General features: G+C 42.0%; 1 protein-coding gene across 3 annotated transcripts in view; it reads right to left on the bottom strand.

Moving 5' to 3' along the window:
- CMBL (carboxymethylenebutenolidase homolog) overlaps positions 1-15,841 on the bottom strand; it is a 34,099-nt gene that overhangs the window by 3,711 nt on the left and 14,547 nt on the right. For all 3 annotated transcript variants that reach the window (XM_077491545.1, XM_077491546.1, XM_077491544.1), the window contains exons 2-4: positions 8,305-8,526; positions 3,819-3,926; positions 2,974-3,116 (exon numbers count right to left, since the gene is read on the bottom strand). In XM_077491545.1, coding sequence (XP_077347671.1) covers positions 2,974-3,116; positions 3,819-3,926; positions 8,305-8,519 — 466 coding nt within the window. In that variant the 5' untranslated portion in view covers positions 8,520-8,526. The remainder of the gene's footprint in view (positions 1-2,973; positions 3,117-3,818; positions 3,927-8,304; positions 8,527-15,841) is intronic.

Genomic DNA, 15,841 nt, shown 5'->3' with positions numbered 1-15,841 from the left:
TTTTTCAAAAAATATTAAGAATTTTGACTTCAGTTTTGTGTTTGATAGAACTTGCCTAGCATCAGTGCAGCAAGCAAGCATTTAAGTAGGCCGCAAATAGATAGAAACAAGGCAGGTTTTCACCTGAGAGAGAATAGCCACACATATTGTACAGTGGCTGGAACAGTATGTAAGGAACTTGGTGAGGCTGCAGTGAAAGAGGGAGAGTCAATGCAGGTTTTATCTTGCAATATAGTGTATTATCTGAGAAATAAGAACCACAAATATTGTTTGGTCACAGGACAGTAAGTAAGCAGATTGTTAATGTCACGACATACGAGGGAAAGACAAGGTAGCTTTTATCTTGCAATAAACAGAGTTTATTATTTCAGAGACAATAGCCACAAATTGTGTACAGTGGCTAGAAAGTATGTAAGCAGCTTGGTAAGGCTGCAATGTAAATGGAATAAATAAAGCAGGTTTTATCCTAAAATAAATGTTAGAGACAATTCTCATATAGACAATAGCCACAAATATTGCAGTGACTTGACAGTTTTGTTAATCTGCAATATAAGAGGGAGAGATATGGCAGGTTTCATCTTGAAATAAACAAACAGAGTGTATTATCTGAAGGACAATAATCACAAATATTTTCGAGGTCTAGAGTAGTGAAATAAGCTGCAAATGTGTAGACACAAAGCAGAACAGTGGAATAGGCATCAGGCATGTAGACACATTAGAAAGTGTCAGCTAAGGTCCAGCTGGGGAAACTGTGTGGCATCTTTACAGTGCCAAAGCACTGGAATAGGATGCAAATGTGTAGACACATAACTCTGTAACAGAAACATTGTGTGTTACCTTTACAATGTTAGAGCACTGGAATAGGCCACAAGATTTTTCAGCTATGGAAATATTATGTGCAGCACATTTACCATACCAGAACACAGGTATAAGCCAGGAGAGCTGACAGGAGCTGGATATGGTGGCAGGCCAGGAGGGGTAGCAGTAGCTGATAATTAAGGTAGGCACCATTTTTTTTGGGCCAGATGAAACTGAAAAACAGTCCTTCTAATCCAGGACTATTTAACTTTTATGAAAGTGAGCTGGCCCATAGTATCAGGGGACAGATAAATTCCCCTCTTAGTAACAAAACCTCCTGCCACTCTGATGTCTCTCTCAGACAGCACAGTATGCAAGCTCTGTCCAGTGGTCCAGTCTGGTTAACCAATAGTCCATAGGTTCCTCACTTCTGAGAGTGTCTATGAAGCCCTGGATTCGATATTGTCAGAAATCATGTGGTTGAGGTGCTGTTTATGAGTGCTGCCTGCAGCCAGGCCTAATCACTGTAGTGTAAGAAAATCTCTTAAAATTGTAGATCTCTTAGGGATCACAGTGCAATAGTCATAATTGCACAAGTAATAATTGATGACCCTCTGCTGCTTGTACAGCCTCAAGTTTCAGCCCATGGGTGTGTCACAGATTAGGCGATTGGCGGGCAGTTTGCATTGGTGCTGAATTTCTGCCAGGTGAGCAAGGTATGACTGCCTATAGCTGCCAAAAACTTTTTGGGCCTGATGCAGAGCCTCCTCTAAGCCATGGCAGTTAACCAGGAACCACTGCTCCATCAAGTTGAGGACATGTACCAAGCAAAGTAAATATTAGGGACGATCCCGATGTTCGAATCGAATGTAAGTTGGAATCAAGCATCGGGTGTTTGTTTGTTCGCAAATGAACCAAACATATGGTGCTTTGCAGCAATTTCTAGTGCCCCATAATGCACTGAGATCGTAGTGCATTGACGGCTGCTTTTTGGCCAAAGCATGCACCTGACCTGCATGCTTTGGCCAATCACAGCATGATCTGCTGTGAGAGCCATGATTGGCCAAAGGCAGGGTGCCTAAGTCCATGCCCCACACTATATATATATGTATGTATGTATGTATGTATGTATGTATGTATGTATCTCTATATATATATATATATATATATATATATATATATATATATATATATATATATACATACATATATACACACACACACACACACACACACACACACCGTGCAGTCAGTGCAGAGTATATAATAGTGCATTGAAGTGGTTAAGGGGAGCCCTATGACAGAATTAAGAAAAAAAAACAACTTTGGGTCTGGAATAGAACTCCATACCAAAATGTAAAAAAAAATTTGGGGTGGGGTCCCCCCAAAACCCATACCAGACCCTTATCTGAGCAAGCAGCCTGTCAAGCCAGGACATGGGGGAGGGCGAGCGAGCGCCCCCCCCCCCCTCCTGAAGCATACCAGGCCACTTGCCCTCAACATGGGGAGGGTGTCGAAGCACCCTGTCCTCATGTTGATGGGGAGAAGGACTTCTTCCCGACAACCCTGGCCATTGGTTGTTGAGTCTGCAGGTGAAGGGCTTATCGGTCCTCAGATCCCGCCCCCACCATGTGAATCGGTATCGGGTACATTGTACCTCTACCTATTCACAAAAAAGTGTCAAAAAATAAAAACAGCAATAGACAGTTTTTAAAAATTCCTTTATTAAAAAAAAAAAAAAAAGTGTCCCGCAATGCCCATCCATCTTCAATCACGCCGCCCAACGTACCTGAAAAATAGAAAAAAAGAAAAGCTCCGCCTCGATGGGATGCTGTCTCTTGGCTGTGACAGCTGTTATATAGGCAAGGGTGAGGCCACCCCGTGATGTGACCAAGTGACCCTGCCCCCTTCTGATGTCATGTGACATCATGTGATGTCAGAGGGGGACAGAGTCACTTGGTTACGTCAGCGGGTGGACCTGCCCTTGCCTATATATTAGCTGTCAAAGCCAAAAGACAGCAGTCGCCGGGAGGCCTCCCATCGAAGCAGAGGTATTTTTTTCTTTTTTTCAGGTCCATCGGGCAATGTGATTTAAGATGGATGTACATCACGGGACACTTTTTTGTTTCTTCAGTTCATTTGAATATTTTTTTCAGAACTAATGAAGAATCTTACCATAGAATGCCACTCCAGCTTTCAATTCAGGATAATTGAGAGTAACATAATGGGTAACAATTCCTCCCCAGCAAAAACCAATAATGCCGATTTTTGTGGCATGGCACTTCTCCTTTAGATACCTTAGCACAGCATCGACCTGCCTGTAAATATATAACCATTTAAATAAATCATACATATGTCATGTAATATGTTAGTTTCTCTATTAAGGCAAACCTGTGCAGAGAAAAGAATGAATGTCTATTGCTGATTTCTTTCTGTAAATGTTTGTTACCACTGATTTAGAACACTCAATTCAGGACAGAACCACTGGAAAGTTAATTCACACAATGTTTTATTTCATTATGGATATCACCCTCTGTTTTGGATGTCCTAAATATATATTTTTTTAATTATGTAGACTGAAGCAGGGGGAACTAAAGCATGTAAAATGTGGACTGGAGAATAAAATCCCAGTAATTACTGCAGAAAGATTTTACTGTTGGAGTTTCTTTGCCATATAAGAAGCCAGAAACTGACTGCAAGACTTCTACCAAGCCTGGATCGATTAAAATTGCTCATCTGAATTTACTAGATGGGAAAAAAAGGGAAATACATAAGCTGCTAAGCTAGTAACCTATTTCTGAATAAGGGTAGTTGCAATTCTGTTGGGTGCTGATCTTTTGACTTCAATACTTGATCACTCATAAACCCGAAAGAAGTGTGAAGATGTAACCTCAACCTGACTTCACTCGCAAACTTTGATTCAGGTCAGTTACTTGGAAAGCACTGAACCTAAAGTATCTACACAATGCTCAGGTAGCTAGAATTTAAAGATAGATAGATAGATATAGATAGAGACTTACTTGAATGCTTTATCAGCTGGACGAGTCTCAAGCCAGGCGAAGAATGTTGACCTATCATTTGTTGTTTTCCATGGTTCTTGTCCAACAAAAAAATCAGCAAGGACAGCACTGTGAAAATACCCAGAGATATATGTAATGCATGCATTAAAAGTTGAAAAAAAACATTTTAGTTTAAAAGACTTCTATTAATATGGTTTGCAGAAAAAAAAAAACACAAAACTTGGCATTCTTATATGGTATCCACAATTGAGTTTAATCCTTTTGGCTAGAACTTTTTTTCTTGATGGGTATTATGTGACATACAGCACTATCTATATAAGAAATATTCACTCGTGATTTGAAATTTCTCATTCTACCAATGAAAACTGATAAACGAGCAAAATAAATTGTTATGGTGTTTGAAGGTTTTTTTTTTTGTGACTAATGTAATCCATACATAAAGTTTTTTTCTTGTTCAGCCCTACATACTGTATAAGAGAAATCATCCAATTCCTCCATCTAAGTTAAACAGCGTGGATGGAGGAATCCCCACTGCCAGATTTTGCATTCAGATAGCTGCAACACTCACCACTGTCTGAATACCTGACCAATGACTGTATCTGATGGAATGCAATCACTGTTTGGCCAGTAAATTTCCATCCAACTTTGTTATTTTTTTAAATTGAGCTTTTGTTGAGCTGGGTGGTACTGACAGAGCAGCCCACAGCTTGCAAGTCCGATTTACCAGGTATCAGCAGAGATTTGAGCCATGTATGGCTGGCTTAAATTTCCTTTTCTATTCCTTAACATTCTGCTTGTTTGTACTTGGAAACATAGTTAGAAAAAGGTAAATTATAGTGATGACATGATGGATGGATGATGAAAGAAAGAGACCAAAAGTAGAATTGCTAAGCTAAATGTGTGCTTTATTTTGGGATGATTGAAATATTGGGAGATTCTGGATAGCGAGACAGGGCACTTATGGTGATAGATTTACTCAAAACAAATAGGCTGTTCATTTTATAAAGGAATTTTCCATTTGCAATGGAATTTTGAATTGACTTAATAGATGAGGTGACATTTTATTGAATTCAATTATACAATTATGTGCAAGTAAAAAAAATAAAAAAAAGTTTTCTCTTTATTACCTTGCACTTGATTGGGTATTCTTTGAAAAGTGATTTTTCATCACATTCACTCAGCTTAGGGAAAGTTCTCTTGCAAAGCAAACAGCCTACTTTCCTTAAGTAAATCAACCCCATAGTGTTGCTGCAAAGGTGAAAAATCCAAACTTCTCTGTGAGGAGATTGAAGTGTAATGAAGCATCATAGCCCGAGAGGTAGAGAATACAAACTTTGTGAGCCAGTCACCTACCTCCTGTGTGTTCTATGGCTGGACTGGTCAGTCACTTTGTGCAAGGAAAAGCAGCTTTGCCATGCTTCTCACTTTGTGCAAACCTAACACTGCTTTATTCCCCAAGATCAGTTTGCCCCCTACTATCTCCACACACAGCACTTTTTCCTCCACCTTGTCATGTTTTGTGGAGGCATAGGCCTAATTTTTAATTGTATTATGAAAATAGGTGTTGTAATGTGAATGTGAGTAGGTTTTGGTGCAAACTGCATACATACAGCAAAGCAGTGGTATGCTGCATAAAAGGGCAGCTCTAGGAACTGTCCAGGAAAAGGAGAACACGGCTCTTTGAGAACCCCAAACTTAAAAAAGGTCCTGGCAACACAAAAATATATTTCCACAATCCAAAAATATAAACACAACAATAATATCCCATTATTTTTTAAAGTCTAGCAGAACATAGAACATAAAATGAAATAAGAAAAATGCAGCTTTGATATTCATGGGGCAGAAGCAATAAAGAACTGTGTATCAAGCACAAACTACGGTAAATAAAATAAAAAGCCCTATATAAAGTTTGCGGGGGGGGGGGGGGGGGGCAACAGCAAGCAAGCAAAGACACTTGTTGCTGATACAGAATTCTCCCAAAAATAACTTTTGGAGTTGTATAAAAAACTGTGAACACTGAAGGGAGGTTGGGGGCACACACGACACTATAGCCCATCACTCTGCACAAGCTCCAACACACTGACACTATGGCTGCTGTAAGCCCCTCTTTTAGAGGAGTGGGGCTGGCTTATCCAAAAGCTTTCTATTATTGGCCATGGTTCAAAGGACATGCAGTTCCATATTAAATTTGTCAGGACCTCATCCCCATGTAAATCCAAACGTCATCTCTAGCTAGTAGTGGGGATTATGCCTTTTCAGACATACTGGGAATTGTGTAGATCACATCATTTACATACAGCTTTCACCAAAGTTATTTGAGCTCCAGATTATTGTCAGGTCAAAATATAGCCAAGGGTTCTTCTCTTTCCTGCGAGAGACAGCACAGGCTTCTACAGTTCCAAACCTATAAGTCAGTGATGGTCAACTTAATAAAATGGGGGGCCCCCCAAGTATACCCTTGACATCACCAATAGACTGCACAAAATATGAAGTAAATTCAATGCTACATAAACCTGTCAGAGACTATATACATGCAACAGCAGATGGTCAGAAAATATGAGCATACTACAAGAGATGGTCAGAGGCTGTAATGCTACAGGACAGGATCAGAGACTAGGAGCATGTATAGAGGTTACACAAAAATTCTGGGTGGTCACTTCAATTATATCCCCTTTAGAAATCATATCTACAGGAACCCCAAGGGGCTGGTCAGTAAGTGCCACAGGATGGGCCCCAGAGCAACACATACTCAAAGTTCTACACACAACATAGTTAGCTCAAACAAAACAGAAGAACTTCATAGTGTCATTTATTAAAATTATAGAATGCAAAAAACATTAACAAATAAAATACCAAGGGGTGACCCATGTGAATAATAATAATGCTAGCTATCCACTCATTAAATATTTGCTTTTAGTAGGAATTGATTTGTATAATTTTAATAAAATATGATTACACTAGGAGGTACTTCATGTTTTGTCTTATGATGTGAATGGAAATTTGAGAACATATTAGTTTGGGATTCTTATGCTGCGTACACACGATCGAATTGTCTGGCGGACTCTGTTCGCCGGACCGTAGTACGCCGGACAATTCGATCGTGTGTGGGCTCCAGCGGACTTTTTCATTGTAAAGTCCGGCGGACTTAGAAAGTAGTTTTGACTCAAAATTTGTCCGCCGGACTTGGCTTTCAGCGGATAATCCGTTCGTCAGTGTGCTAGCTCGACGGACTAAGAATGACGCATGCTCTGAAACAAGTATGAAAAGGAAGCTATTGGCTACTGGCTATTGAACTTCCTTTTTCTAGTCCCGTACATCATCGTGTTAGAAATCGCCAAACTTTCGGAGCGTCCATGTGTGGCCAAGTCCGTTCTTTAGTAAAGTTCGGCTGGATTGTTTGCCGAACAAAATCCGCCGGACAATTCGATCGCGTGTACGTGGCATTAGAGTAGAGAATTCCGATCGGACAAAGTGCCACGCATGCTCAGATCAAATTCCTACATCAAAGCTATTGGCTACTAGCCTGAACATAGTCCCATCGTAACGAAATTACGTCATCGCGTTCTGAAAGATCGGATTTTCCGACAACTTTGTCCGACCGTGTGTATGCAACAGTTTCGGACAAGATCCGTCGGACAAAATCCAACGGATTTGGTTGTCTGAATCTCGGACCGTGTGTACAAGGGCTAACAGTAGTGTTGTGTATGTTTTGAAGGTGATATAGAGTTGAAATTTGCACTTCACTTTAGGAATCACCAGATTTGGAAAGAGACGGACATTTAACGTGGACTGTTTGTTTATATATTTCCCTATTGCTGATATTTTATTGAAAATTGGTATTTTTTTAACATTTACATAATTAAGTAGTGTGCTACCTTATTATATTTGTAATTAACTTTGTGTCTCTTTTGTATTTAGCCAACTTTCTGCTCCTCTTCCATAGAGACTCTTAACTGCTTTTTCTGTGTTTTTATTATGCCCTATCCTTTTGTTCCCTTGAGGGAAATTAACATCCCTGCTGTATATATTGATTTCATCATACTATAAAATCCTTCTGTGAAAAACTCACAGTGAAAATAGTTTAATATAATCTAAGTGATGGACTCTCTTCCTAATATAAGAATAGTGTTTGCAGTTTCAGCAGCTGTAACTAGCAATGATTTGCATTCACATCTTTACAATATGCATATACAATATATACCAACAAAAAAACACATGTACACAGTGGGGGCCATTTACTAAAGCTGGAGAGTGCAAAATCTGGTGCAGTTCTAGAAACCAATCAGCTTCCAGGTTGTATTGCCAAAGCTTAATTGAATAAGCTGAAGTTCAAAGCTGATTGGCTACCAAGCACAGCTTCACCACATTCTGAATGCTCCAGTTTTAGTAAATCTCCCCCAGTGTGTCTGTGTATATGGTTTATATACGAAGACAGAAAAATATTACCAAAATTAAAAGAATAAAAAGGAATATATGTTTGTCTTACGTGTATCCATGTTCAGCAAGCAGATCAACAAAATATCTGGTATTAGTTAGTTCCCATCCATAGACATCTTGTACAACAATTACGGCCTTATCAGTGGTTGTCTTTGGTTTGGTGACATATGCTTTTATGTGCTCAATTTGTACATCCTCTCCAAGGCCTTTATAATCAAATTGATCTCCTAATTCACAAGGACAAGGTCTTGCTTCATTCGCCATTGCAAAGCTAAAATAACAAACACAAATATTATTAGTTAGTTTATTACTGTAAATGATGTAATCCACATTTGCAATACTCAATTTTATGAAGTTTATTCAACTGAGATGCAACATTCTTTAATTACAATTAAGGCTTTTTGAGCCTAGTGAGATTTGCAGTTGCCAGAAAATTTGCAAAATATGCATTGCATTTTACTATTTTAACCCCTTCTCTTCCATAAGACGTACTCGTATGTCCTTGGAAGGAAAGGGTGATATCTAGGTAATCGCTGTAGCTGCATTTTTTTAGAGCAGGTTGAATAAAATAAAAGTAATCCAAGCGGGTTAAGAGCTGCTGGTTTACTTTTGCAGAAGGGGGTCCTGGTGATTTAACGAATCATGCACTGGAACCGACAAAGACCACAGCTGAGTGGTCTGCTTATATACCCACCCGGACTCCTCCCATAAATTTAGGCCACCATACTGGCCTTCTTATATACTGCAGACAAGATATGGGAGATGGTCAGAGACTGCTGACATGATACAGGAGAAGGTCAGAGACTGATGACATGATACAGGAGATGGTCAGAGACTGTGGACATGATATAGGAGATGGTTAGAGACTGTGAACATGATACAGGAGATGGTCACAGATTGCTGACATGAAACAGGAGATGTCCAGAGACTGTGGACATGATACAGGAGATGGCCAGAGACTGTGGACATGATACAGGAGATGGCCAGAGACTGCATACATGATACCAGAGATTGCAGACCTACTACAAGAGATGGGGGTCAGAGATTGTGGACATGATAGAGATGGTCAGAGACTTAGGCCACAGCTGACAGCAGAGGCTTCTCACACAGGCCATGAAAGTGTACAATGTTCTGTCTATGTGGGTAGGGGGGGATGTCAGTAAGGTAAGAGATGGGGCTGCAGAGAGCCCAAATTTCAGGGTAGAAACATACCTCTGCTTGGATGTACTCCAGCATTACACATGTTGCAGTTGAGCTTAAAGGAGTTGTAAAGGTAAAGGTTTTTTCACCTTAATGTATTCTATGCATTAAGGTGAAAAAACATCTGACAGTGCCTACGCCCCCAGCACCCCCGTTTTACTTACCTCACCCCTCAAACGTCCCGCCCACGCTCGTTCCCCGACGTCCTTTCCACCGTTCAGCCTGGCCGCTGATTGGCTGGAGTGGATGGATGGAAAGCAGCGCAGCCATTGGCTCGCGCTGCTGTCAATCACATCCACTGACGCGAAGCGCCGGGGGGCAGGGCCGTGTGATACAGCGAGCGGCTATAGCCGCCAGCTGTATCACGGGAGCTCGCCCGCAGATGCTTCACCATGCGAGTGTGCTCGCATGAACGTGAGAAGCATCTGTGGGAGGAAGCAGAGACAGCCGCCGAGGGACCCCAGAAGAGCAGGTTCGGGGCCACTCTGTGCAAAACGAGCTGCACAGTGGAGGTAAGTATAACATGTTTGTTATTTTAAATTAAAAAAAAAAAAAAATCACTTTACAATCCCTTTAAGGCAGGCTGGCATATTCATCTTCACCTCTTCAAGACTGGCTATGTCCCATCTCCAAGTCCCACACAATCAATGAGTGGCAAGCGCCACCAGACCTCCTTACATGCTGAATTAATTGAAGTGGAGGAGATGGGGGGTGGGGGGGATCTCAGAAAGCTCTACTATTAACCTGTGAATTACCCCGGAGCTTTGACTGTGTTTTAGAATACAGTCTTCTAGGCTGGCTGCTGTCCGTGACATTGCTTATTTTTGGGATTCTGCCCAGGACAAAGTCAGCCCGGGTCACCAGTCAGTTTTCCATGAATGTGAATGTCACAGGCAATTCGGGACTGTATATAAAAGTATACAGAATAATATTAATACAATATATATATATATATATACACACACATACACACACACACACACACACACACACACACACACACACACACACACACACACACACACACACACACACACACACACACACACACACACACACACACACACACTGGTGTGAAAAAGTGTTTGCCCCCTTCCTCATTTCCTGTTCCTTTGCATGTTTGTCACACTTAAGTGTTTCGGAACATCAAACCAATTTAAACAATAGTCAAGGACAACACAAGTAAACACAAAATGCAATTTGTAAATGAAGGTGTTTATTATTAAAAGGTGAAAAAAAAATCCAAACCATCATGGCCCTGTGTGAAAAAGTGATTGCCCCCTAAACCTAATAACTGGTTGGGCCACCCTTAGCAGCAACAACTGCAACCAAGCGTTTGCGATAACGTGCAATGAGGCTTTTACAGCGTCCTGGAGGAATTTTGGCCCACTCATCTTTGCAGAATTGTCCTAATTCAGTTACATTAGAGGGTTTTCGAGCATGAAAGGCCTTTTTAAGGTCATACCACAACATCTCAATAGGATTCAGGTCAGGACTTTGGCTAGGCCACTCCAAAGTCTTCATTTTGTTTTTCTTCAGCCATTCGGTGGTGGACTTGCTGGTGTGTTTAGGATCATTGTCCTGCTGCAGAACCCAAGTTCGTTTCAGCTTGAGTACACGAACAGATGGTCGGACATTCTCCTTCAGGATCTCTTGGTAGACAGCAGAATTCATAGTTCCTTTTATCACGGCAAGTCTTCCAGGTCCTGAAGCAGCAAAACAGCCCCAGACCATCACACTACCACCACCATATTTTACTGTTGGTATAATGTTCTTTTTATGAAATGCAGTGTTCCTTCTACGCCAGATATACTTGGACACACACCTTCCAAAGAGTTCCACTTTTGTCTCATCGGTTCACAGAATGTTGTCCCAAAAGTCTTGGGGATCATCAAGATGTGTTGTGGAGAAATTGAGACGAGCTTTGATGTTCTTTTTGCTCAGCAGTGGTTTTCTCCTTGGAACTCTGCCATGCAGGCCATTTTTGCCCAGTCTTTTCCTGATGGTGGAGGCATGAACGCTGACCTTAACTGAGGCAAGTGAGGCCTGCAGTTCCTTGGACGTTGTTGTGGGGTCTTTTGTGACCTCTTGGATGAGTCGTCGCTGCGCTCTTGGGGTAATTTTGGGCGGCCGGCCACTCCTGGGAAGGTTCACCACTGTTCCATGTCTTCGTCATTTGTGGATAATGGCTCTCACTGTGGTTCGCTGGATTCCCAAAGCTTTGGAAATGGCTTTATAACCCTTTCCGGACTGATAGATCTCAATTACTTTCTTTCTCAATTGTTCCTGAATTTCTTTGGGTCTCGGCATGATGTGTAGCTTTTAAGGATCTTCTGGTGGACCTTACTGTGTCAAGCAGCTCCTATTTAAGTGATGCCTTGATTGTGAACAGGTGTGGCAATAATCAGGCCTGGGTGTGGCTAGAGAAATTGAACTCCGGTGTGGACAACCACAGTTATAGTATGTTTTAACAAGGGGGGCAATCACTTTTTCACACAGGGCCATGATGGTTTGGATTTTTTTTCACCTTTAATAATAAACACCTTCATTTACAAATTGCATTTTGTGTTTACTTGTGTTGTCCTTGACTATTGTTTAAATTGGTTTGATGTTCCGAAACACTTAAGTGTGACAAACATGCAAAGGAACAGGAAATGAGGAAGGGGGCAAACACTTTTTCACACCACTGTATATATATATATAATGTGTGTGTATGTGTGTTTATATATATATATATATATATATATATATATATATATATATATATACATATACATATACATATACATATACATACACATACACATACACACACACACACAAACACAAACAGTAAAACCTTGGTTTGAGAGTAACTTGGTTTTGGTTTGAGAGCATTTTGCAAGACATGCAAAATTTTTTGTTATACAAGCAAGTTTCTTGATATGCCACAACTGAGTATAAAAGAGAAGAGAGGCGCCTCTAAGTGTAGCAATATGGTTACATTTAATGAAGGTACAACATTTAGCAACATATTGCTACACTTAGAGCCGCCATTCTTCTCTTATATACTCTTGTAGCGCCTGCTGGATTTTGCTTCTAATCCTCTTATGGAGGCTTCCATTTGTGGATGGACATTTTATGGTTACACAACCTGGTCACATTGCTATAATGTTTTTATATGGATTATAAACTGAAGGACCTATGAATATATGGTTGTGGAACAAATCATTTGAGTTTCCATTATTTCTTATGGGGAAACTAGCTTTGATATACAAGTGCTTTGGATTACAAGCATGTTTCTGGAAGGAGTTATGCTCGCAATCCAAGGTTTTACTGTTTATAGACACTGTATATTGCATAAGTTTATACATATTATGTACACCCACTAGACACCAACTAACTGTTCCAAACATACTTTTATGTCACTTTTTTTTTCTCTTACCCCATACCTCAGCCAAGATTTAAATACTGATTTTTAAGATTTATGCAACTTTTTGCCTCATCCTAAATTTTATAGAAACTGCACCTGACACATGCGAATCGTCACCCCCCTGAAATTAGTTTTTGCAGGTTGGGATGTCTGCCTGAAGTTTCAGTCAGACCAATCGTGCCTCAAGAAAGGCAACATTTGGTGCTTGTCTTCTTAGCTAAGACATATTGAATTGAAATGAGCCTGTACTATGTTAAAACATCCTGTGCTGGAAACACATCAAAGGACCACTGCTCTCACACACAACTAGCATCATGGGTTTATCCCCAGCTTTGGATGGTTACATCATGCCTTTATGTATACTGACGTTTTAATAAGATCCTACACAACCCTATTTTTGGAGCTTACAGCATGCATGAATCATCCCATCTCCACTCCTGTGAGAGGTAAACCTCTCATCGATTTTGGGAAAATGTGCCTAGTCATATGTGTTATTCATGATCAGGCTTGGTCACTACTCTTATGGCCAGATGGGTACACTCTTATACACATATATATTTTTTTCTGTTTAGAGTGCTACATGCTTCTGAGGGGTTCCCCATCGGGTCATCTTCTACCCCACAGGCTAGTGAGATATCTTTAGATTTGTTCCCCTACCTGCCTCCTTTGTTTCACTGTACTCTGTTGATAGGTGTACTTGACTAAATTTGACATACAGTGAGGGAAAAAGTATTTGATCCCCTGCTGATTTGTTCTGGTCCGATTCCTCACAATTCTCTTGAAAACTGAAGCTCCTTGAGGTGAGATCTTGCATGGAGATAGATAGATAATTTCTTTGTCAGTGGGCAAACATACAAAATCAGCAGGGGATAAAATACTTTTTTCCCCTCACTGTACGTATGAAGAGAATGTGCTTTTTGATTTATATATTTTGGTGTTTCTAGAGGCATATGTGCATGTTAGTATGCACATGTGATAGATTAGGTTTTTTTGTTTTTTTATTACTGTTGTCCCTTCTTCAAAATGGGGGATAAATAGTTCATTGTTATTAGCTATATTATTATGTAATATGATAGAAGTTCTTCAGCTTTATTGTATTTCTTGTACAATATGTAATATTTATTACATATTTTTTTGATACCACTGTAGTGACCATTTTACCGGGTGGAAATAGGAGGTCCTGAAGAAGCGGGCTATCCCATGAAACGCATTGAACTACATCTAATGCCGTGTACACACGATCAGACTTTCCAGCAGACTTGGTCCAGCGGACCAGAATCCGTCGGACAATTCGATCTTGTGTGGGCTCCGTCGTACTTTTTCTTCCCAAAAGTCAGACGGACCTATAAATAGAACATGTTTTAAATCTTGGTCCGCCAGACTAAGTTCCTATCGGGAAGCCCGTTCGTCTGTATGCTGGTCTGACGGACCAAATACAACACGCGGGCAGCTACAGTACCTGCCCTCGAGAATGTTTCTCGGCTGCAGGATACTGTACATCTCGCCCTCGCTGCAATAGGAAAAACACATTTTCCTATCTCAGCGAGCGTGAGAGGGAATGCCCCTCCAGGGGCATTCCAGGCCCTTAGGTCTGGTATGGATTTTAAGGGGAACCCCCTACGCTGAAAAAACGGCGTGGGGTCCCCCAAAAAACCATACCGGACACTTAGCCGAGCGCGCAGCCCGGCCGGTCAGGAAAGGGGACAAGCGAGTGCCCCCCCGCTGAACCGTACCAGGCCGCATGCCCTCAACATGGGGGGTGGGTGCTTTGGGGAAGGGGGGGCGCCCTGCTGCCCGCCCACCGCAAAGCACCTTGTCCCCATGTTGGTGAGGACAAGGGCCTCTCCCCAACAACCCTGGCTGTTGGTTGTCGGGGTCTGCGGGCGGGGAGCTTATTGGAATCCGGGAGCCCCTTTTAGTAAGGGGGCCCCCAGATCCTGGCCCACCACCCTATGTGCAAAAGCATGGGGTAAATCGTACCCCTACCCATTCACCTGGGGGAAAAAGTGTCAATAAAAAAAACACACTACACAGGTTTTTAAAGTAGTTTATTAGGCAGCTCCAGGGGTCTTCTTCCGACTTCGGGGGTCTTCTTCCGCGCTTTCCGGTTCTTCTCCTGGGCTCCTCTGCTATCTTCTGCTCTTTTGCCGTTCTTTTGCTAGTGGTGGTCCGGCTTTCTCTTTCGTCGTCGCCATATTCTTCTTCTTCTTCCTTCTTCTGTTCTTCCAATGTTGACACAATGCTCTCTCCTGCTGTAATGCCGTGGACACAGTGCGCAATGACGTATATAGGCATAAGGGGCGGGGTCACAGGGTGATGTCACCCGGTGACCCCACCCCTTATGACGTCACAGTCCCGGGGCATGCTGGGACTGTGATGTAGGGTGGTGGGCCAGGATCTGGGGGCCCCCTATTAAAGGGGGCTCCCAGATTCCGATAAGCCCCCCCCGCTTGCAGACCCCGACAACCAATGGCCAGGCTTGTCGGGAAGAGGCCCCCCTTCCCCAAAGCACCCACTCCCCCATGTTGAGGGCATACAGCCTGGTACAGTTCAGGAGGGGGGGGCACTCGCTCGTTCCCACCCCCTTTCCTGACCAGCTGGGCTGCGTGCTCGGATAAGGGTCTGGTATGGATTTTGGGGGGGACCCCATGCCGTTTTTCCGGCGCAGGGGTTCCCCTTAAAATCCATACCAAGAAACGGGGCTTGCAATGTGTCAATCTCACCGATGAAAGTTGTGAGATTGACTTCCCTTTCTAGTCCCATCGTACCTGGAGTCACGTTCAAAATTAACGGACGGGCAAGTCCGTTCGTTTTGAAAGTCTGTCGGGAAGTCTGTCAGACCTAGTCTACCGGAAAGTCAGTTAGTGTGTATGCAAGTCAGCTCGTTCAGAAAGTCCGTCGAACCTCCGCCGAAATGCGCCAGGTAGACCGTTGGACTTAGTCCGTCTAAAAGTCAGTCATATGTATGCGGCAT

The sequence above is a fragment of the Lithobates pipiens genome, unplaced genomic scaffold, assembly GCF_037356315.1.
Source record: "Lithobates pipiens isolate NorthernLeopardFrog02 unplaced genomic scaffold, aLitPip1_a1.2 Scaffold_19, whole genome shotgun sequence".
In the NCBI taxonomy this organism is placed as follows: domain Eukaryota; kingdom Metazoa; phylum Chordata; class Amphibia; order Anura; family Ranidae; genus Lithobates; species Lithobates pipiens.
Note: the sequence above shows the minus strand (reverse complement) of the source record. Positions and strands in the feature narration are given on the sequence as shown.